General features: G+C 36.2%; 1 protein-coding gene and 1 long non-coding RNA gene across 2 annotated transcripts in view; both read right to left on the reverse strand.

Annotated features, from left to right (window-relative positions):
* LOC140343848 (uncharacterized) overlaps positions 1–5,660 on the reverse strand; it is a 54,075-nt gene extending 48,415 nt beyond the window's left edge. The window contains exon 1 of the long non-coding RNA XR_011923418.1: positions 5,325–5,660. This is a non-coding gene — a long non-coding RNA (uncharacterized lncRNA). The remainder of the gene's footprint in view (positions 1–5,324) is intronic.
* Positions 5,661–9,891: 4,231 nt separating this feature from the next.
* The window catches only part of STAG2 (STAG2 cohesin complex component), a 47,795-nt gene continuing 35,598 nt past the window's right edge, over positions 9,892–22,088 (reverse strand). Inside the window, exons 21-35 of the mRNA XM_072430866.1 lie at positions 21,881–21,951; positions 21,376–21,463; positions 21,213–21,293; positions 21,036–21,128; positions 19,563–19,737; positions 16,596–16,735; positions 15,877–15,978; positions 14,857–15,005; positions 13,735–13,863; positions 13,377–13,582; positions 13,103–13,292; positions 12,891–13,004; positions 12,333–12,459; positions 11,611–11,688; positions 9,892–10,650 (exon numbers count right to left, since the gene is read on the reverse strand). Coding sequence (XP_072286967.1) covers positions 10,627–10,650; positions 11,611–11,688; positions 12,333–12,459; positions 12,891–13,004; positions 13,103–13,292; positions 13,377–13,582; positions 13,735–13,863; positions 14,857–15,005; positions 15,877–15,978; positions 16,596–16,735; positions 19,563–19,737; positions 21,036–21,128; positions 21,213–21,293; positions 21,376–21,463; positions 21,881–21,951 — 1,767 coding nt within the window. The 3' untranslated portion in view covers positions 9,892–10,626. The remainder of the gene's footprint in view (positions 10,651–11,610; positions 11,689–12,332; positions 12,460–12,890; positions 13,005–13,102; positions 13,293–13,376; positions 13,583–13,734; positions 13,864–14,856; positions 15,006–15,876; positions 15,979–16,595; positions 16,736–19,562; positions 19,738–21,035; positions 21,129–21,212; positions 21,294–21,375; positions 21,464–21,880; positions 21,952–22,088) is intronic.

A 22,088-nucleotide genomic window follows, 5' to 3' on the forward strand; every position in this document is an offset into this window, starting at 1 on the left:
GGCGGAGGCAGTGTGATGGCTTGGGCGTGCATGGCTGCCAGTGGCACTGGGACACTAGTGTTTATCCATGATGTGACACAGGACAGAAGCAGCCCAATGAATTCTGAGGTGTTCAGAGACATACTGTCTGCTCAAATCCAGGCAAATGCAGTCACATTGATTGGATAGCGTTTCATGATACAGATGGACAATGACCCAAAATGAACAGAAAAAGCAACCCAGGAGTTTAAAAAAATAAAGAAGTGGAATATTCTTGAATGGCCAAGTCAGTCACCTGATCTGAACCAAATTGAGCATGCATTTCACTTGTTGAAGACTAAACTTCGGACAAAAAGCCCCACAAACAAACAGCAACTGAAAGCCGCTGCAGTAAAGGCCTGGCAGAGCATTAAAAAGGAGGAAACCCAGCATCTGGTCTGTCCATGAGTTCAAAACTACAGGCTGTCATTACCAGCAAAGGGTTTTCAACCAAGTATTAGAAATGAACATTTTATTTTCAGCTTTTTAATTTGTCCAATTACTTTTGAGCCCCTGAAATAAAGTGATTGTGTTAAAAAAAAGCTTTAGTTCCTCATTTTTATGCAATATTTTTGTTCAACCCACTGAATTAAAGTAGAAAGTCTGCAGTTCAACTGCATCTGAGTTGTTTCATTTAAAATTAGTTGTGGTAATGTACAATACCAAAATGAGAAAAAAAGTTGTCTCTGTCCAAATATTTATGGACCCAACTGTATTTATCGCAAAGTGCCAACACAGCAGTTTAACCTGAATTCTGAGGTTTTAGCTTGGAAAAAAACAACTCATACATTAACATCTGTTGTCTTAAAAGAAAAACAAAATAACAGACCTTCTTTCTCTTCAAGTGTTTCACACAGGGTTGTCTCCACCTTTTGTACCTGTAAAAATCTGTTACTAACATTCACCTTTGCAGCTGCTACAATGCTAGAGATTTCCTTATATATTTCCTGATCGCTTGTAGACTTTTCTAAATGCATTTTTAGGTTTGGAAAATATTTCAGAAGCCCACTTTCAAGGTCTCTTTAAAAAAACCTGCAGTTTTCTCTCAAACGTTTTGATATCACAAAACGTCCTGAGGTTGGTAAGAGAAAAAGTGGAAAGATAGCGACTCCTGATGGCAGAAAATAAGTCTAGCATGACATAAAATCTTTTTTATTTCAGTTACTAAAACATATACTTCTTAGGAACATAATTGGTAAAAGAGGCCATGGCAATGTTTAACCATGACTTTATAAAATACTCCCACTAAAGAATCCAAGATGTGGGTCAGTACTGTACTTATGGTCTCACCCGACTCGTCTCGCCCTAAACGGGCTTCCTCAGGGGATTGCTGAGACCCTAGAAATTACAATAATGATAATAAAGAATTTCCACAGTATTCTTACAATTTTGAAATAAGCTGATTCATCTAAATAGTCTTGACTTACTTGGTATATTGACTTCACGAGAAGAAGCTGGAAGAGTACATTCAACCCAGAAAATGTCACAAAAGAAGTTCTTTTATATATTTGTTCCACAAAATGGAACAAATATATATATTAATCAAGTATAATAATAAAGTTGAATAAAAAACATACCTCAGAAGATATGTATTGGATCTTGTAAGCAGTGTAAGGAATACTATCAAAACTATCAAAACGTTTTGATAATATCCCCATCAGGGAGGGGGCTTACTATGTTTTCCTATGCATATTGAAATTTGAAAACTGGCAGATGATTTGTTCTAGAAAGGTAGTTGCAAAAACTAAGGTACTGTAAATATTTCCTTAATTTTCCCTTAAAGAAACTCTTATATTTCAGTTTCACCAAGTTTTGCAACACTTTTGTGGTTGGTGTCAAAGCCCTCTGCCCTCTGACACTTTATGTGCGACATACAACACTGCCATTACACAGAATACATAACACTTTCCCATTGCATTCAATCACTCCAAATGACTCTGTCCAGGTCTCTTGGAATGATCATTTTGCTTTTTTTTTTTGCTGTACTAATTTTTGGGTGTTCAAGACTTGGAGTCTACATTAACGCAAAATTAAAAAAAATAAATGAAGCACCCAATAGAGATCTATCCCTAAACCAAAAATGTCACTACTGCATGCACAGGCTAAGAACAAGGTGAGAAGTCCAGCATTTTATATGCCAAAGTATGTGTATATGACGAGATCACTGTACAAATTTCCATATTAAGGGTACATGTTAAGGTTATAAAAGAAAAATCTGTATTGTCTATAGAATAAGCATAACAGATTTTTGGCTGTGGTATTTATAAAGTTGAATGCATATTTCCGTTTGTTATATTGATGATACTGGCTTCATCACACTGCCTTTTTAGATGCTCATTGCCTAAACAACTGCCAGTGTTTAGTTGATTTATTTTTATTTTTTTTATTATCTTTGGGTTCCAGGTTCATCTAAATAGTCTTGACTTACTTGGTATATTGACCTCACGAGAAGAAGCTGGAAGAGTATATTCAACCCAGAAAATGTCACAAAAGAAGTTCTTTTATATATTTGTTCCACAAATGGCGTACCTATGATTTAAATATGTACACTGGCTGCGGTTTTATTTTTTTATATATCTTCAACCTATGATAGCTCAATGAGAAAATAATAATGGTAATGGTTTTGTTTTATAGTTTAAAGTAATGATCAAAAGTGATATTATTAATCAAGTATAATAATAAAGTTGAATAAAAAACATACCTCAGAAGATATGTGTTGGATCTTGTAAGCAGTGTAAGGAATACTATCAAAACTAGGAAAGGGTATACCAAAAAAGATCTTATGGATTAATTGAGAGGTTTTTCCAAGTATAAGGAAGAATCGTCCCAAGCTAGAACAGAGAAAATATTAAATATCCTTAGAAAATTAAATAGAAACTTTATGGTTAGATGCCTTAGTAAAATCATTACTTACTGTTGTGTGAGGAGGTATGGGGGAAAAAAGCTGGTGGCAGCTGTCCAAAGCAGGACTCGGGCTGCCAGCTGCTCATCCTTAAATGGGTTAGAAAATCAAACTACTAAGTATACTGCAAATGTGTGAATTACCATGCCTATCTTGTTGATTCATGCTACTATTCGAAACAGGCTACTTCTGTTTGTTTGTGGGTGGGTAAATAAAGTTCGGGATTGAGAAAAAAAAATGAATAAAAATAAATAAAGAAAATAAAATAATTACAAATAAAGATACGTGAGCATATTTTCTTTATTTATTTTTTATTTAAGCATGTTTTAAGTCATGCTTAAACATTGCCATGGCCTCTTTTACCAATTATGTTTCTAAGAAGTATATGTTTTAGTAACTGAAATAAAAGGTTTTATGTCATGCTAGACTTATTTTCTTCCATAAAGAGCCGCTATCTTTCCACTTTTTCTCTTATGTACTATTGGTTTGGCAACCAATCTAGTGGTATTTTCTATCCTTATCACTGTGGGATTGGCTTCCTCTCCTGCTGACATGAGGTTGGTAAGCCTGGCCATATCAGTGAGCTGTGGATATTCCGGCCCTTTATCATACATAAACAGCCTAAATTTATCCAAGCAGGCTACAAATCTCCCCAGGACTCGTTCTTTGCTTAGCCATCGGACATTATTGTACATAAGAAAACGGGTATACTGTGCTGAACCTCCTCAAGAAGTGCTGGAAACTAAAAAATTCAGAGCACAAGCCATGATGTAATTCACCATTTTTGTGACATCTTTGAGGACATCGTTAATTTTTGCTGCTTTCCCTGGCACAAAGAGCTTTTTGATGTATAATACATTGGAACTGAATGACTTAATGTTTAGTTTCTTTAAAAAAGAACTGTATGAAACCAGATTTTGCCATCACCATAGAAGGTGCCTAATCACTAGTAATTGAAACCACTTTTTCTGGTCCTATGTCTTGTGACAAAAAAACCTCCGTCATAGCATTGTAGATATCTATCCCTTGTGTTCTTTCAGGCAAAGACACCAGTTTCACCAACTCTTCTCTCATGATGTCACCAACAGCATAATGCAAAATTACTGCTAGCCTTGCATAATTATTTATATCTGTGCTTTCATCCAAGCACATGAAGTAATAGGCTGCCTTTTGTAAGTCAGTGGTGAGCTGCTAACATTACTTGCCATGTGCTAGACTCGATCTTTAACAGTATTTCATCGATCTTTAACAGTGGGATCTCAGAGATGGGCTGAATAATTTTATTCCTGTTTTGGAAATCATGAAAAAGAAATACTCCCAGACAACATGGCCGTTTTGATAATATCCCCATCAGAGAGTGGCTTACTATGTTTTCCTATGCATATTGAAATTTGAAAACTGGCAGATGATTTGTTCTAGAAAGGTAGTTGCAAAAACTAAGGTACTGTAAATATTTCCTTAATTTCCCTTAAAGAAACTCTTATATTTCAGTTTCACCAAGTTTTGCAACACTTTTGTGGTTGGTGTCAAAGCCCTCTGCCCTCTGACACTTTATGTGCGACATACAACACTGCCATTACACAGAATACATAACACTTTCCCATTGCATTCAATCACTCCAAATGACTCTGTCCAGGTCTCTTGGAATGATCATTTTGCTTTTTTTTTTTGCTGTACTAATTTTTGGGTGTTCAAGATTTGGAGTCTACATTAACACAAAATTAAAAAAAATAAATGAAGCACCCAATAGAGATCTATCCCTAAACCAAAAATTTCACTACTGCATGCACAGGCTAAGAACAAGGTGAGAAGTCCAGCATTTTATATGCCAAAGTATGTGTATATGACGAGATCACTGTACAAATTTCCATATTAAGGGTACATGTTAAGGTTATAAAAGAAAAATCTGTATTGTCTATAGAATAAGCATAACAGATTTTTGGCTGTGGTATTTTTAAAGTTGAATGCATATTTCCGTTTGTTATATTGATGATACTGGCTTCATCACACTGCCTTTTTAGATGCTCATTGCCTAAACAACTGCCAGTGTTTAGTTGATTTATTTTTATTTTTTTTTATTATCTTTGGGTTCCAGGTTCAAATCTCGGCCTGGACACTATCTGTATAGATTTTGCAGGCTCTCCCCGTGTTTGCGGGGGTTTCTGGGTAGTCTGGTGTCCTCCCACAAGCCAAAAACATGCAGTTAGGTTAACTGGCTTCCCACACATTGACTTTACACTGTGTTAATGACATGACTATGGTACGGACATTACATTTCATTTCACTATTAGTTAAAGTGTCAATTGCATAGCAATGCAGCACATTGCACACAACTTTTTTTTTAAAGCACTGTGGACAGCAACACATAGTTACAGGGTTCCTGTTATATTCAACAGACACTTACCTTCTAGCACAAGCTTTGTGTTCACCTGGTCCTGACTGGGTATAGCAGACTGGTACTCCTGTCCTTAGGCTGTGTAGCTCTGATCTGTGTCTACAGCATTCATATTGTACTTCCCATATTTAGGAGAGAGCAAAACAAGATACTCCCTCCCTAAAGTTCCACTCTCCCTCTGTACTTTCACCCTTCCAATGCTCGATCAAGACACATCAGCTTCAATACACATCAGCTGCCTCTCCTCCCCACATCCTGGTATTCTGATGCTTAACAGATGACTCCGGAGAAAGTAAATTCTGCAGCCAGCACCCTAACAGAGGGACAGTAGCACAGCCAATGGGAGGCCAGTGAGGTTGCATGCATGCCAAAGGTTTGCCACCACTGCCCTATAATATCAAAATGCCACTGCAGGCTACAGAAATCAGAGTTTAATAAGATAATATAAACCACTGACATTACAAAGTGAATTATCACTGTGCTTAAATTCTCGGAATTTTCTCCTAACCTAATCAATACGGTGAAAACTCAATTTGAAAACAATACCAATCCATGGGCAAGGAAAGGTAAAGAAAAAAAAAATCTACTTGCACTATTAATTGGCCAGTACAGTGGGGCCCAACAACGCTTATATTAAAACTGCTGGTCTAGATCAGCCGTCGTCAACCAGTGGTCCGCAGTGTGCCCCCCATCGGGGTCAAGAGAAGGGGCGCACCAGCCAGAGGCACAGACCACGTATCCCGTACAGATCACAGGCTCTGGGCGGGTTGCGTCTCTGGACCTCAGGCTCAGACCTGCGATGAGTGGGCAGGTTCTGGCATTAGGATGTCACTCTCTGCACAGTCCATGAGTCTGAAAAGGTTGGCAACCACTGGTCTAGATGTGTGCTTCAACAAAAGATGGTCATCCTCCTAAAAAACAGCAAAAAGATGAGGCTTGCCTGGTAATAGAAGTAATCCTGGGGCCATTTTTTTTTTTTTTTGCTTACCAGTGTCCAATCTTTTTGTAGGTGGCAGAATAAAGTGGAAGTAAAAGTTTTCCTGCGTCCCTCAAGGGATGAGAAGCAGTTTTATTCACCTTATCTTTTGCTCCTATGACTCTTTTTTTTCAATATTCTAGGTTGTGGGTGTGTCTTTGGTGTTTTCACGTATACAGGACTGCTTGTCTTTCATCAGATTTATACCCAGCATGTGATTGTGCCTAGCACTTATTACTAGTCATCTGGCTGTTATAAGAGTTTTTTTTTATAGAGTCAAATCATAGCCATGGGTCCTTCATGCTGCCCTTTAATAGTAATGAAAGGAAATTCAGCAGCATTCCAACACCTTATCAGAGTAGCAATGAAAAGGGACTGTTTACGTGTATGAAGCATAGCCAGGGTTTGCTTCCTTTTATCATTTTGTTTTGCTCAGCAAAGAACTGTGCTAACAACTAATATTCATCAATGAGGATCTAGACTAGCAAACTTAAGAGAACAACCCCATATGTGTCTGGTGCTCACTATTTCGGACTGGGACCATTTCATTAATTTCTACAACTATCACAAAAAGCACAAGCTGAGAAGTCCAGCATTTTATATGCCAAAGTATGTTTATATGACAAGATCACTGTACAAATTTCTATAGTAAGGATACATGTTAAGGTTATAAAAAAAATATCTGTATTGTCTATAGAATAAGCATAACAGATTTTTAGCTGTGGTATTTATAAAGTTGAATGCATGTTTCCGTTTTTTATATTGATGATACTGGCTTCATCACACTGCCTTTTAGATGCCCATTGCCTAAAAAAACTGCCAGTGTTCAGTTGATTTATTTTTTTTTATTATCTTTGAGTTCCTGGTTCAAATCTCGGCCTAGACACTATCCGTATAGAATTTGCAGGCTCCCCCCATGTTTGCGGGGGTTTCTGGGTACTCTGGTGTCCTCCCACAAGCCAAAAACATGCAGTTAGGTTAACTGGCTTCCCACACATTGACTTTACACTGTGTTAATTACATGACTATGGTAGGGACATTACATTGTGAGCCCCTTTGAGTGACATGACTATGGCCTTACTAAAGAGCTGCTTAATATGTTGGCATTATATAAATACTGTGTAATAATAATAATAATGCAACAAGGTTGATTTACTAATGGAGTTTAATAAAGGAAATTACCCAAAATGCAAAAGATGGTTTGCTTACCTCAGTGAATGTGGTCATATTTATTTTGGACAAAATATTTGTCTATGTGAAAAAGTGGATCTTTTTTTTTTGCAGATGATTGGATGGCTGAGGTTAGGAAAACTAAACTTCATTCACTAAGCCAAGCAAAATATACATTTCAGAGTTATAATTTACATTGCTAAGTGAACAGCATACATTCTCAAAATTTAGTAACTTGACCCCATTGCAGTATAGTGAAGCAACCTAATGCAGTCTCGGACTGATCTCCCTAATTCAAGACCAGATAATCTTCCAGGGGTCCCATGTTGTCACTGTGTAAAAACAGTTGCCTTAAGTGGCATTCCTGTACCATGTACCAGTGATATTGTCAGAATACAGTGTGTAATGGCATGATGTAACATGCATTTAGGTATGCTGACTCTTGTAGTTCACCCATTGCCTGTATTCTCTTTGCTTCATGATTAAAGTCCCAATGCACTGGTGTATAAAATATCTGCTTGCCATTCATTCTGGACACAAACACTTTGGCAGAAACATTTTTCTCACCCAGGTACATTTTTATGCTAGCGACCTGGAAACATTTTTGGGTGGATAAGATGGTTTTTTTATACATCATAGGACATCAGAGTGACTGAAAGACCAGCAAAAAACTTAGTCTGCTTCTATTTTTGTTTTGAAATACAATAACAAAAGGGATGGGGCAAAGAGGGGTTTAGATGATGCTGAATGTTCTCATAGCCTATTGTAAAAAGCTCACAGAAGGCAGTACAGGTGAGTCATTACAACTGTGAAGAACTGAAAGTAAAGCTGCGTACACACGTGCAATTTTTGTCATTGGAAAGGGTCTTTCACGATCCTTTCCAACGACAAAGGACTACACGATGCATGAACGGTGCTGTACATACAGCACCGTTCTGCTCTATGGAGAGGGGAGGGGGAGAACCACTGAGCGGCACCCTGCTGCGCGCTCTCCCCCTTCCCTTGCATTAGGATCGGTCGTCGTTCATCGTTCGTGGATCCGCCAGGACGGATCCACGGACTATGAACAACGCCGACTGTACACATGCCAGATTCTCGCCCGATATCTGGCCGATGCCGATTATCGGGCAAGAAAAATCTGACGTGTGTACGCAGCTTTAGACTGGCTTTAAGAAAATCAAAGCACAAAAAAACAGGGTAAAAGAATAAGCAAATTCATTTTTAAACAAAAAAAAATCACTAAAAGAAAATTAAATAGAACTAAACAATCATATACTGTAGTTTATTTTTATTCAAAAAGTTACTGTCTCAAGACATAAATACAAATCAGAAAACAGTACTGAGGACAATAGAATGTGGAGGACAACAGGTTAGGTAAATATATAAAACATTTTAGCTGGTTGAAAACAAAGTTGTAAGAACTGCTTTCACAAAGATTTACTCTGTCTAGAGTAAGAAAGAAACTGACTGAAGTTTAAAATCATATATACACAGTCCTCTCAGCAGTTCTACTAAATGCAGTGGTGTGAAGGAAGAATAGGCAGTCATTTCAGACATGATTAATAATGCAACATGATTAAAGACAGATCGGGTTCTGTGTTAGACTGTGAGGTTTAAAAATTGGATTTTAAAAGTTTCTACTTAATTTATGGTTTTTGGCTACCTCAGCCTAAAGGTACTTATAACACAGTTTTACAGCAGTTTTTTTTTTTGTTTGTTTTCTTTCTACACAAGAGAAGTTTGTGTATTGCAAGCATAAGGCATGGAATGACTTAAACCACAGAGGAAAAAAAAAAAAAAAAAAGACAACTGACAAAAAATATACACATGAAATATAACTTAAAAATTTTCTTTTATGTCTAGCTGCCTAAGCTGGGCAAAATGAGTTGGTGTTGGATGACAAATATTGATGACTGGCTGTGAAGTAAGGATGAAGTGTAGATCAAAGCTTTTATAGAATAAAGCCAAGTGTTCCTTAGTTTCTCAACTAATTTAAAAAATACAGGAAATGTACTGTAACCTGCTGGAAGTATACTTAACCTGAAGACTGCTTGCAAAGACAAATAGATAAAACAATATAAAATACAAATTTAAAAATCATTTCAAAGCGAATATTACCGCTTTAACTATTTTTTTTAAACATTGTTAAAACTTTCAATATATTTCTGAAACCTCAATTGAAGTTGGAATTTAAAAGTAAGAAAAACTAAAACTGCGCAATTATAAAATCAGCACCAATTTATAGATAGAGATATATTTAAATTTAGAACCTTCTTTTTTTATGCAAATATAGTAAAATATGGAACAAAATGTGTAGTATTCAGAATCAATAAAATTTGTATTTTTAAGCATTGGGGAGACTTTATTTGCACAGACTGTATTGTATTTAAAATTTAGAACCCTATTCCCACACTCTAATAAGCTGTATAATTTCTGTTTAATTTTTTTTCTTTTTTTTTTATGCAAACATACTACAATAAGCTTCTCTTTATTTGGAGACAAAATACAGTGGCACTACTGGAAGGAATTTTACAACATTACAGGTTTCGTAAAGGACAAGCAAACTTTTAAGGTTAATAATGAGCAAGCATGGTTATGTCTGGATACCTTAGGGCAATTACCCACCGATAGGTTTCTGGGAGGAAAAAGGCATTCTATAGGGCTCCTTTTTAATAAAACAAAACAAAAAAAATCTCAACTACTGACAAAAAAAAACAGTGATTGTGAAGTTTAACGAGAAGTCTAATTAGGTTTGTGAGTTTATACATTTTGGAAAATGCAGGAAACTATTGCATAACCATACCGATTTATAAATATAGATGCTATTAATTAATCTTTTCATTGAGTTATGGGAACCCACAAAATCCAATAATGGGAGTTAAAAAAAAATAACTATGCTTTATAACCTGGACAAACTAAAATACATAAATAAAAAATTATCTCCAAAATGGTACAAGGTAGCTTATTTTAAAATGATTTACTTGTCCTTTATTTTTTTCAGGCATTCAAAACTGCCCTTCAATGCACTTAATCTTGGTAAGTTGTCAAATTCTCCTTAGAGAAAATTCTGTACAGAATTTCAATGCATCTACCACAAATTTGTCATTAAAAACTTGCTCTTCCATTTTAAAAAACACTTCACCAGAGTTGATAGATGAACTGGTATTAAAACATTGATACCCCAAGAACCTAGAGAGAAAAAAAAATGAGCGTTAGGAGTATGAAAGAGATGTGGACAGATATGATGAATTCAAATTAATAAGGGAAAGAAAACGAGAAAAAAAAGTGCAGTTATTGCGGCAACCCATTTGAACAAAACAATGGAAAATGTTACTGAAGAACGATCTGAATCTATGAGCATGCAATATGCTGCCATCAGGTGTCTGTTATGTAGAACTACACAGTTTCTACATGAATATGAATGTGGAAAATGTTTCTCCTAAGTGAATGGAGGCGTTCTAACAAACTTTTCTTGTGTTTATATTTATATTTTTTTGGTATAGAACTGACAATGAACAGTCAATAAATTTGATACAGTATTTGAAAAATGAGACATTTAAAATTTTACTGAAAAACCAACTTGGTTCAAAAATTCAAGCTGGTTAGTAAAGTAGAAGCATTTATTGCTACTATTATATGCATATTTGGTTCTACCACTAAACTTCCAGTGAAAGGCTACATGCCTCTAATAAGCCAAAAAAGGTGACACCAATGCTTCTGAAAACCATGACAGTCTAACTTGGTAACCTAAGAAAACATCTCTGGGATGACACTGGATATATTGATCTGTAATACCCAAGAGAATTGTCAGTAATGTTAAGGCCTCGATAACATTATACAGCTTCAAAACACTCCACACATTCCCTATGGTTGTCAAATTCAAAACAGCAAAAACAATTTTTAAACAATTATTCACAAAATAAAAAAATAAATCTGTGCTACACACCATATGTCTGCCTAATAATTATTACTAAAAAAAAATACGGTATGACAAATACATAGGGAAAAATACAAATAGTATATTAAAGTTCTATCACAGATTAAGGTAAATTGATTTCCAGTTATTCTTGCAGACAAATGCGAGATCAACCCTTGGCTAGGTTATTTAATTATCTTTAATATTGCAGGTATTATGTATTTTAAGCTTACAGATTCATCCATGATTGAGGCAGGATCAAAGAAATCAGGTTTAAGTTCTGTTCTCTCTCTCCTGTTTTTAGATGGAGGCTAAAGAAAGGAAAAGAAATGTCATGGTTAATATATTAGAAACCATGTAGGTATAACGTGCTATACAATAGGTATCAGAGACATTCCATTTTACTCCACCTAAAGTCTAACACCACACAAACAACTACATACACAAATAAAAGACAAATATAGAAGTTTTTTCGGCCAAAGAATATATTTATTCTGTCTAACTAGTTTTGAGATTTACATAGCCCAGCACAAATTAGGGACATTACGTTTACCAACTACAGATCTACTGCTTCAGATTGATGACTTCCCTGACTTAACCCTGTGAATGCCTACCAGATTTCTGGTACTGCATAGACTGCATTCAAAATATTTTAAGGCTACCGAGTGTTGTGCTTTAATAATTATAGGAACATTTTTAAAGACATATCTCTTATATTTCTAGCCAATTCAAAAATGAAGGACGCACGGCAGAGCATTTTTTGTAAATGGAACACAATATTTTCTATTGCTTGTGCCACTTTCCACAGTCCATAACAAAGCAAGATGAAAAGCAGGTCAACTGACTCACTAAAGAAATGTTGAAAAGACCAACTGGAAGGCAGTTATTGGGGACTTAAAATGCCCCTAAATGTCAAACATTTGACTCATGCAAGCAATAAATAATCATAACCTACCAAGTCTATATCCATTGTGTCAAAGTCCATGCCCTCATTAAGATCTTCAATTCGACCTTCTGACGACATCATGACATCCTCAACAATTGGCTCTTCATCATCCTCCATTAAACCAGGATTGCGCCGTCTTGGGAAAAAAGGGAAAGGTAACAAAAATGGCAGTAAAATTTACAATACGTAGAACTTTAAGTAGGTCTGCAAATTGGTAAACTGAAATAATTTTACTGTATGTACTATATATAAAAAAGCTCTAAAGGCATAAGTACCACCTCGAAACTTTTATAGTGCTGCAGTCTAGCCATTGCCCTTAGGGGATCAACAGGTGCACTTTAACACTAATATTAGTGTGCTACCTTTAAGTACATACAATAAACAAAGTTATGTTGATTGGGGCTAATATCTCCTAGATATATTTTAGAACCACAATCAGTGTATTAAACACAAATACATTAATTTAAACTTGAAAATGCAGGCTTCTGCAGATTTTTTTTTTTAGATGATTTTTAACTACAAGTTAGAAAACGGTACTACCAGTGCAAAGAAGAAATATTTTCTTACATGGCTTGCTGTAGATTAGTCCTCAGCTTAACAAAATTCATAGCTGCTCTCTCTTGCTGTTGCCTTGCAGCTTCTTCTTGCTGTCGTTGAGCAAGCATCCACGTTACCTGCGTACTGAAAAATTTTATGTGCAAAATGTTAGTGTCTTTATTTTTAATACAGCCCACAAGAGCTGAAAGGCGACAAAATTACATATAAACATGAACACCTACTTATAATCAATAGCAGGTTGGTGGTGCTCAGGCTGCATTGGATAAACTGGCATATAACTCTCCTCCGGCCTCAATCTCTTGTGATCTCTCACGATTGTGGATGTGAGCTGTGGTGTTTGCATCATGACTGGAGTAGTCATTGTCTGCTCCCGACTTAGCCACAAGCTATCGCTGCTACTACTTTCTTCAGCTTTACGGAAAAGAAAAACATTTTTTATTAAAAAAAAATATATATGACAAATTTTATACTTTTGTTAATTTACAAATTAATTACCTTCTGGTAATTTCCGCTTTCCTGTTGCTGGTTTGGCCTTTTTACTTCTTACGGTAGACCCACGACCACTCATTCCACTCATAACAGATAACGTGTCATCATCTCCTCCAGCTAACAAAGAGTTTCGGTAAGACATGAGTGGTAACCAGACATCTTCTCGTCGAAGGGACATTTGGAAGGTCATGAACTTCTCCAGGTAAGCATATCTAATAAAAGAAGAAGAAAAAAAAAAAAACACAAGAAAGATCTTCAATTACAACATAGACAATCTGTCAATTGCAACCAATTAGTGAAAATAAATAAATAATACAATTCAGGGGAAGCTTGTGTAAAATAGGAGGGTCCAATAGGTACTTACACTGTTTTTTTGTCCTGCCTTAACAGTTTTGATGAGAATTCGCTCAGAATATCAAGGAAAGCCATATTTAGCGGTGGATGGACTTCTCCTTGTGGGCTTGGCTCCTTGAAGGCAAATTCTATACCATCTCTGAAAAAAAAAAGGTTAGTTTATTAAAAGGCAGACAATGCAAAATAAAGCTCAAGATAAGGTACCAGTTTATCAATGAAACTTTAGTCAAGGGGTGCCCAACACATCGTTCGAGATCTATTGACCAATCGCAAAAGCAACGCTAGTCGATCGCGGAGCCCTGCCTTACCCTGCCCTGCTGTTTACCAGCAGCCCTGCTGTATGTCTGTAGGGATGCTGGGGATGTCGTTCATCAGACTACACCAGGAACTTTGCGTCCAAGGCTCGTGAAACAGTACGGAGGGAGGCAGAGGGAACGGTAAGCAAGTCTAAGATGAGCAGTGCTGGGCGGCCAAGTCAGTTCAGGCTCGGGGTCAGGGTTTAATTACCGAGATACCTTTGTACAGATTAGCAGTTCTTTTTCTTGTGCAGCACATCATTCTTTTATGACACGTGAACTGTAGCTTTCCTGTCACTATAGTCTTGTACTGCACACAAATGAGCAGGGAAGCCCTGCTCATATCTAGGAGTCGTCCGTATGTCAAATGTCCTTAACCCGGGGACTACCTGTACTAAGTAAATCACAGAAACCGTCTCAGCCACTTCTAAGAGTCTTCCACTGATGAAAAACAAAATCCATTTCAAAGATGCTGAATTTTTCCGACAGTTGCATTGACACCCTATAAAAGATTTATTGCTGGGAACATTTCTGCCAATTAATGTATAGTCTCCAATGAGCAAAGAAACACATTTTTTTTATTAGACATGTTAGAAACTTATTTAGGTTTTTGTCATATTATGGTGGTAATATCCCTCTATTCTTAGTTTGGTGTCACTGCTGAGAAGTAATGGACAATAGGGGAAATTTGTAATTAAACAAGAAAAAAGTCCAAATGATTTTCTGGTAAGCATCACTTTAAACCAAAAACGATATTCATAAAAAATTCTCTTTAAGGACTGCAAAAAAATATTACTGTTCGTGAATCTAAAGAAAAGAAGTAAGTGTTTAATTACTTGTGCAACATTGCAATGGCTTCTCTTGTTTTAAGCTGATCGAGTCCAAAGGTTAAAGCAAATCGTCTTGCAAGTTCTTTTATACCACTGAATGTTGGCGAGGATCTGTCAAAGTTAAAACCATGTTCCTGGATCATCTCATTGAAAAGCTGGAAGGAAAAAAACATTAATATATGTTTTTAACACATTACGATTTCAAATAACATGCTTATATAACATGCAATAAAATACAAATGAAATGCAAGAAGCATGTCACCCCAAAATATATCATACAAGTATATCACATATATAAAAAATATGAACATTTAAATATCAGAACACTATAGGTGTATTAGCTTGAGGGATATTTTAATGGTCTATTGTATACCATTCGATGGTCTACCGAAAACCATCAAAGACTATTGCTTGAGGAGAGCTCCCAAAGGGCAGAAATGCTGCTGTGTATACAGTATTGTCTACCATGTTTTCATGGAGGTACCAAAGGGATGGCTAAGATAAAGACCACCCAGCACCCAATGTTTCATCCAGAGTGGTTGTCACTGAAGGGAACTCTTAGCACAGCTGGAACACTGTATGTAAAACTTATGTTGGTACACCATCATCTGATAAATGTAGAAATGTGTAGAAAGTCAAACCCTTTACTACTTGAGGGGTAATGTGGTGAATTGGGCAAAGGATGTTTGTCAGGTACAGAATTACTTTAAAAAACACAAACTGGAACTGCAGGCCTTGGAATAAAATGTAAACACCACGTTTGCATTATGAAATAACTCGGGATATAACTTAGGATATCCTAAAACATAAAACAAACTGTTGAACTTGTCTGTAACAGATCATTTACCCAGCTTGTTCCATATTTATTCTAGGGACTACTTTAGGGATACTTTAGGGAATGCTAAACAGTCCTTAGTTACTATAATTTGACAGCATAATCAAAATCACAGTAGCACCTACTTACTTACACTTACTTAATGAAAAATACTCAATGCAAAGGCTATTCAGATGACAAACCCTACTTACCTGTTGTAAACTAAGTATAAGTGTTTTTGCACACTGAATCTTATCAATCTGTCGCGTTTTACTCATGGTTTCTTTGATTATATCTCCATAATCGTTGTAATACTAAAACAAAAGAAAATAAATTACTTATAGGAGAAAAGTAAAATAATGCTACAAGCAATGAAAAGACTGAATGTCACTTTGCCAGCTAATGTACAACAGATAGATATCGGTCAAATCAATCAAATTTTATGGATGTCTTTAACCCCCAAGTAGTAAATATATAAATAAAATACATGCTGCTGTACAGTTAGATTACGTTTCACTAATTTTTTTTTTTAACAGATTTTTGTGTTTTTTCATTTAAAGTTTAATACATTTTTTAAATATTGGACATAATTCGGTGAGTTATGCCTAAAAATTTTAAGCCTACAATGTAAAATAAATTTTTATGCAAAAAAATGTAACTTTTTTGCATGAAAATACGGACAGAACTACTCATGTACTCATGTCATGTACTACTCTTCTATTTAAATAGAAGTACAACATTTTAATGGAATGGAAATGCTCTTAGTAAGAATCCTATTTTTCGGGTGGTGAATATGGGATGGTTACTGGAATAAAGTAAATAGTGAAGGGCAACATTTGATTTTCATTACAAAAATATTAACAAAGCCTAACCACATATGAATAGTGTGGAAGCACAGTGATTAATAATGCAAAAAGTGTATTAAACATACCCTCATGTACTGTTTAAAGATGTCGGCAGCAGTGTTCATTTCAACTACATTATATACTATGAGTTTGCAGAAAGCTGCAAGCAAATTTCTTCTCTTGTGTAATGCTTCGATTTTACTGGCCTCATCATCCTGCTGGCCATCTATATAATAGAAAAAAAAAAAAAAAAACACATTAACATGCCTTTTAGGGAAAGCTGGAAAGCTGAGCCAAAAAAGTGTTTACAATGGATGGACTATGTTTAAAAACTTATTTCCATACATCACAATTACAAAAAATTCCATACAAAATCACAAAAGCGGAAAAATTGATAAGACTTATTTCCAGGTTAAATGCAAACAGCTAGCCATTAGGTTTACACTTCTAATGAAGCTTTTCGTTAGAAAAAAGAAATCAAAATCATGGCCATTTGTAATACATTGGCAAAAGGATAAAACGTCAATCCAGTATTCACAAAGAATGTGTGTGTTTTGGGCTATAACAGCAAATGGTTCAACATTTTTACTACACATAGTTCTCCCCCGAGGGTTTTAGCCGGTTGCTCTGCCCGGCTGCTTTGAATACCCCGCCCAGCTCTCGGCAGCTCTCATCCTTGGATACACAGATCTCAGTGAAGCTGCTCTGTGCCATCTGTGCTCTGTCATCCGTTCAGAGGATTGCTGCCGATGAGAGGTGAGCACACACAGTTCAGCCTTCATGTGAAGGAGACACAGGCAGCCCCGCCCCCATCTCATAGCAGGAGCTCAGATTTCTGCCTGTGAAATGTATCCACTGCTAGCTGCCTGTGAATTCTGCATCCTCACAGCTCTGTGTACAAACCTCCATATCTCCTAATATGTATGTCACAATGACCTGTAATTTTCAGGGTGTACAGGGGACCCTCATAGATACTAGTTATTACAATTTTAGCCCCCCAGCTTTAAAGAATTTCAAGATATGGGGGTCACAAATGTAAAAAGTTATGAAAATGTAATTTTGGGGTTGCTGTTTCAGAGGAAAGTGCAACTAGGAGTCCTAAATTGAAAGTGCAAATTGGGGACCCCGGAGCCACTAACACATAGCAAGGAGCATTGGGGTGGGGCCCCTAAATATATACCTACCTGTCACAAATCTATACCTATGAAACTACTGTCTGCTTCTCTTCTTTTTACACCAATTTCTCTGAGAGTGGGGGTACAAAACTGAAAATATAGCCGGGCACATTTTCCCCTTACAATCTCATTACTACAGCATCATTAGAACATAAAACACTCTGCCCATCTAAATTGGCCTCCCTGCCCTGTTACACATTCCTGTCCACAGAAGTCACTCAGAAGGGGTAAATGTTTTTTGCTGCTAATATGAGCTAAGCCTAACTTGTTACACCACATTCATTATACTATTACACTACTACAAAGGATTACACTCTTAAAACTTAGAACACTAGTAAGTTGGGTCATAATACACGGCATAGGACAGTTGTGGCAGAATACATAGAATAGAAAAATTGGATATACTAACGGGGCAGACATTACAAAGTTGTAACAAATAATTGGGAGAAAGTAGAACACTGAATCAATAAGAGGTTACTGGATACCCATGGCATAAACAACTGGGAGCACTAAATTTGCCGTGTTTTGCCACACCCCCTTTTTTACCACCCGGCTACAGCTTCCTACCACCCGGCTGAAAAAAATTTCTTGGGAGAACATTGCTACAGGCGTTAAAAAAACTTAAGCACTTTGGTATCTACTGTAGAAACAGAAGTAGGCAATACACAAAACCCAAACCTGCCAAACAGGTATAACAAATAGTTGCAAGAAAAGAATTAAAGTAAAAATTACTCAAATATTTTTGTGGATGTTTCACAAGAATGAATTAAAGGACCCTAACTTTAAAGACAGATTCCTAAACCACCAATTTGGAATTAGCCTTGCCCCTCAGTTAAGAAAATGGGCCTGTTCAAAGACATGACTGACTCAATGGGGATGGTGTCAAGATGTTGTACCTGTGTGGAGGGAAAATGGGCTAATGGGACTGCCGTAAAGGTAGATACAATCAAACACAGTTCTTTTCTTTTTTTCTTGGCGACTCCTGGACTGGAGAACTCAAACCTGGGAGCTGGGAATCTGAAGCTCTCTGTGAGGAAAAATAAGCCTCTCACATTGACTGTATCCAAGACTGGACCCAGATATGCCAATCAAGTCCATCCCAGTTTCTAGTTTCTGAATCTAGCCAAACTGCTGCTGTAGCTGCCTAACTTTAAGAGTGTTATTGTATAACAAAGCTTGACTGATTATCTAGTAATCCCACAAATGGAGTGCTAAGGTTGCACTACAGGGATAGCACTAAGGACAATACTGTGGTGGGCACACTAGGCATGGACAGCAATCTAAAGTACATGGCCTTGAACTGTTAGCAAAGGTGCCAATTGTAAACTTCAAAATGGTGCATAGAAAATATTGTGACACAAGTGCCTGCCCAATGTCTGCAAAGGCAAATCTCCCAGCTGCAACAATGACAAATCTGGTGTATCCCATGCAGAGTTTCTAAACTCATTTAGCTCCTTAAGGCCCTAGATGGGGTGAATACCACTCTTTGGTGCTGAACAGTTTATTCTCTAATATGATTCTGCTACAAGAACTGAAACAATAACACCTAGATACAGAATGCCCATGAAGAATCAAAAGATTTTTTAATCTGTGTGGTGACAAAGAAGGGTTGGAGATAAAAAATCTAGGAGGGAACCCCAGTATTTTTAGTCTATATAAATAGTAGGTAAATTCTGTACAGTGGTTTACTATAATGCGAATGATAAAAAAAAAAAACAGGGCAAAATGTGAAAGTCAATGTGGAACCATGTCCTAGGCACAAAATCTACTCCACTGCTTTAGATACGATTGCTTAGTAAAAACTAAGTTTAAAACATTTAAGAAGCTTTCCTATATTAGGATTTGTAATTTTATGTCAAATGAATTTGGTTGATTTACCTGAACTGCTGTTATCATCATCTTGGTCAATAAAGACATGATCCAAAATAAAGCTGAGCAGCTCTGACTGCAGTGAAGAATCTGGTGAATATACTAGAGGTTCCATTGCTTCCCGACCTCCAACCACAATCTGATGACTGAAGATCATTAGCACATCACAGAGAATAGTGAATGCCTACAAACAATGAAAAAAGAGATTTTATAATTGTAATTTTTCATATCAAAACATTAACGCATCACATTTCAATGCACAGAATTTTAGACACGGTCTAAAGTTTATTAAAATTTAGGCACAGTCAAGTTTAGGAAAAATGCCTGTATGAAGTGTCAGGCAAAAGCAGCCATTCTTTGGTAACCAACCCAAGTGATGCTTACAAACAACTTTTCCTATGTTGTAGTATTCAAAAGGGGAAGAAAAGCAGCATACCCAGTACAACGTATTGATGGGCATGTAACCTACTCCCCTTTTTCCAACAAAAGTATTTGGTGAGAGGTTGCACAGGCACATGCGCTGCCACAGGGTTGTGAGTGGTGCTAGCAAAAGGCTGCTTCTTCTACTTCCCACAGGTGAATAGTAATACCGGGCTGGAGGGAAGGTAAACATAGGAAGTTGCAGTGGCCAACTCCAAAGTGAACCTATTGTTTTGCATTGCATGGGCAAAGCACAGGCACACTATTAAGCACATAACTTAAAATATTTTGTAAATACACAATGGAAGCCTTTGAAAAAGTAATTACCTACAGGGTTCTCAATAAGGCTGACTTCACTTTTGAGCTCCAGTAAAATGAATGTTCTACTGAAAGCGTTAAAGCAAAATATGTCACTAACAACTATAGAAAGTACAATGCTACATGTTTTTAACCTCCCTAGCATTCTAATACCGTCCAAATTTCCATGCAAAAAGCATTACATTTTTTTTTTGCATGGAAATTTATTTTACACATTGTAGGCTATAATTCTTAGGCATAACTCCGAAATATGTCCAATATTTAATACATTTTAAAAAAAATACACGGAACCGACGCTGGATTAGCACAGCGGGACCAGGTAAGTGGGGATTTTAGTGTAGGCGAAAAAATACGGGCTTAACCAAAAGAGCAAAAATATTTAGTGCGAGAAATTACGGGCTTAGCGGTTAGGGGGTTAATATTATATTAATAATATATATATATATTTATATTATTTGAAAATTTCTTTGAATTGGACTCAATAAAGCTGTTTTGTATTGAATCCAATACAACATTATTTCAATTGCCCGCTGATCCGCCGCCTGCACCGACTTCACCGGGAAATCACAGAGATCATCTCTGAATTGCGCAGCTGAAGATCGAAGAAGGAGGACGTGTCCCAAGGACCTGCGGTTTAGAGAGGTTTAGAGAGTGGGAGGTCCTTTAGGATCAGAATATGTGTACAGAGTTTATCTCCCTTTACTGTACACCTAATTTACAAAATGTGAAATCACAGTAACTAACCTGTTCTTTAACAGCAGTGTGCACATTTGTAAGGTAATGTTGACAAATCTGGCAAAATACTCTCATTTGTCTCTTCAAATTAATCAACTCCTCCTACAAAAAAACATTTCCATCAGTAAAATTATTAGGTTAACTTGGTACAAAGATTATTCCAACCTAAAAATGGACTTAAAATACCTTTGATGAACCTGTCTCGGATATTTTTGCCAGCTGCCACAAAATTACATAGTGCGTACACTGTAAAGCATGAATGACAATCTGAAACATAAATAGGATAAATTAGGAACTTAGTTGTAATAAAGATGTCACATTTGATAAAGACAGTTAATTATAAACAGACCTGCTCAGGCATATCTCCATTTTCTATACCAGTCTTCAATAGCTTGTAATTGCTGCTGAATAAATCCCACCTAGATAGGTCATGTGCGCTAAAAAACAAAAATCATCAAAATTTCAACAAACTGTCATTTTTCCCATACACATTACATCAACTGCTGCTAATCTAATCTTAGTCTAGTAACTTTATCACTAATTACATCAAATTTTAGCACTGGTAATAAGGAATCAAAAAGAAACAATGTGATCTTTGTGATTTATGTTCTGTTTCTCACCAATGCTATGTAAGATGACGGTCACTACATAATGAATAATAAAGAAAAGAAGATTTGGCATATTTGTACTTATTTCTAAGAACAGGGATTTGAAAGTTATATTTATTTTTTGATTGTAGTAGATTAATGGTGTTTTCCAATTCAGGAGACATTCAGGAAACATCTTTACAAAAATGGTTTGGGAGGTTAAAAAAGCATCTCTGTAAAAAGATATATATAAGAAAAATATTGTACTTGTGGAAAGCAGTTATTCGCTTTAATGTAGACAACACTTGGTATGCATCATCTTCATCGGGTTCCTCTTCCTAAAAAAAGATTATCAAAGAAACAATATAAACACAAATACATTTAAAAAATTACCTTATAAAGCGCATTTAAGTAACATTTACCCCAATTTACAAATTATAAACTAAAAAAAAGAAAAATTTATTTTTTTTTTATC

The sequence above is a fragment of the Pyxicephalus adspersus genome, chromosome Z, assembly GCF_032062135.1.
Source record: "Pyxicephalus adspersus chromosome Z, UCB_Pads_2.0, whole genome shotgun sequence".
Taxonomy (NCBI): domain Eukaryota; kingdom Metazoa; phylum Chordata; class Amphibia; order Anura; family Pyxicephalidae; genus Pyxicephalus; species Pyxicephalus adspersus.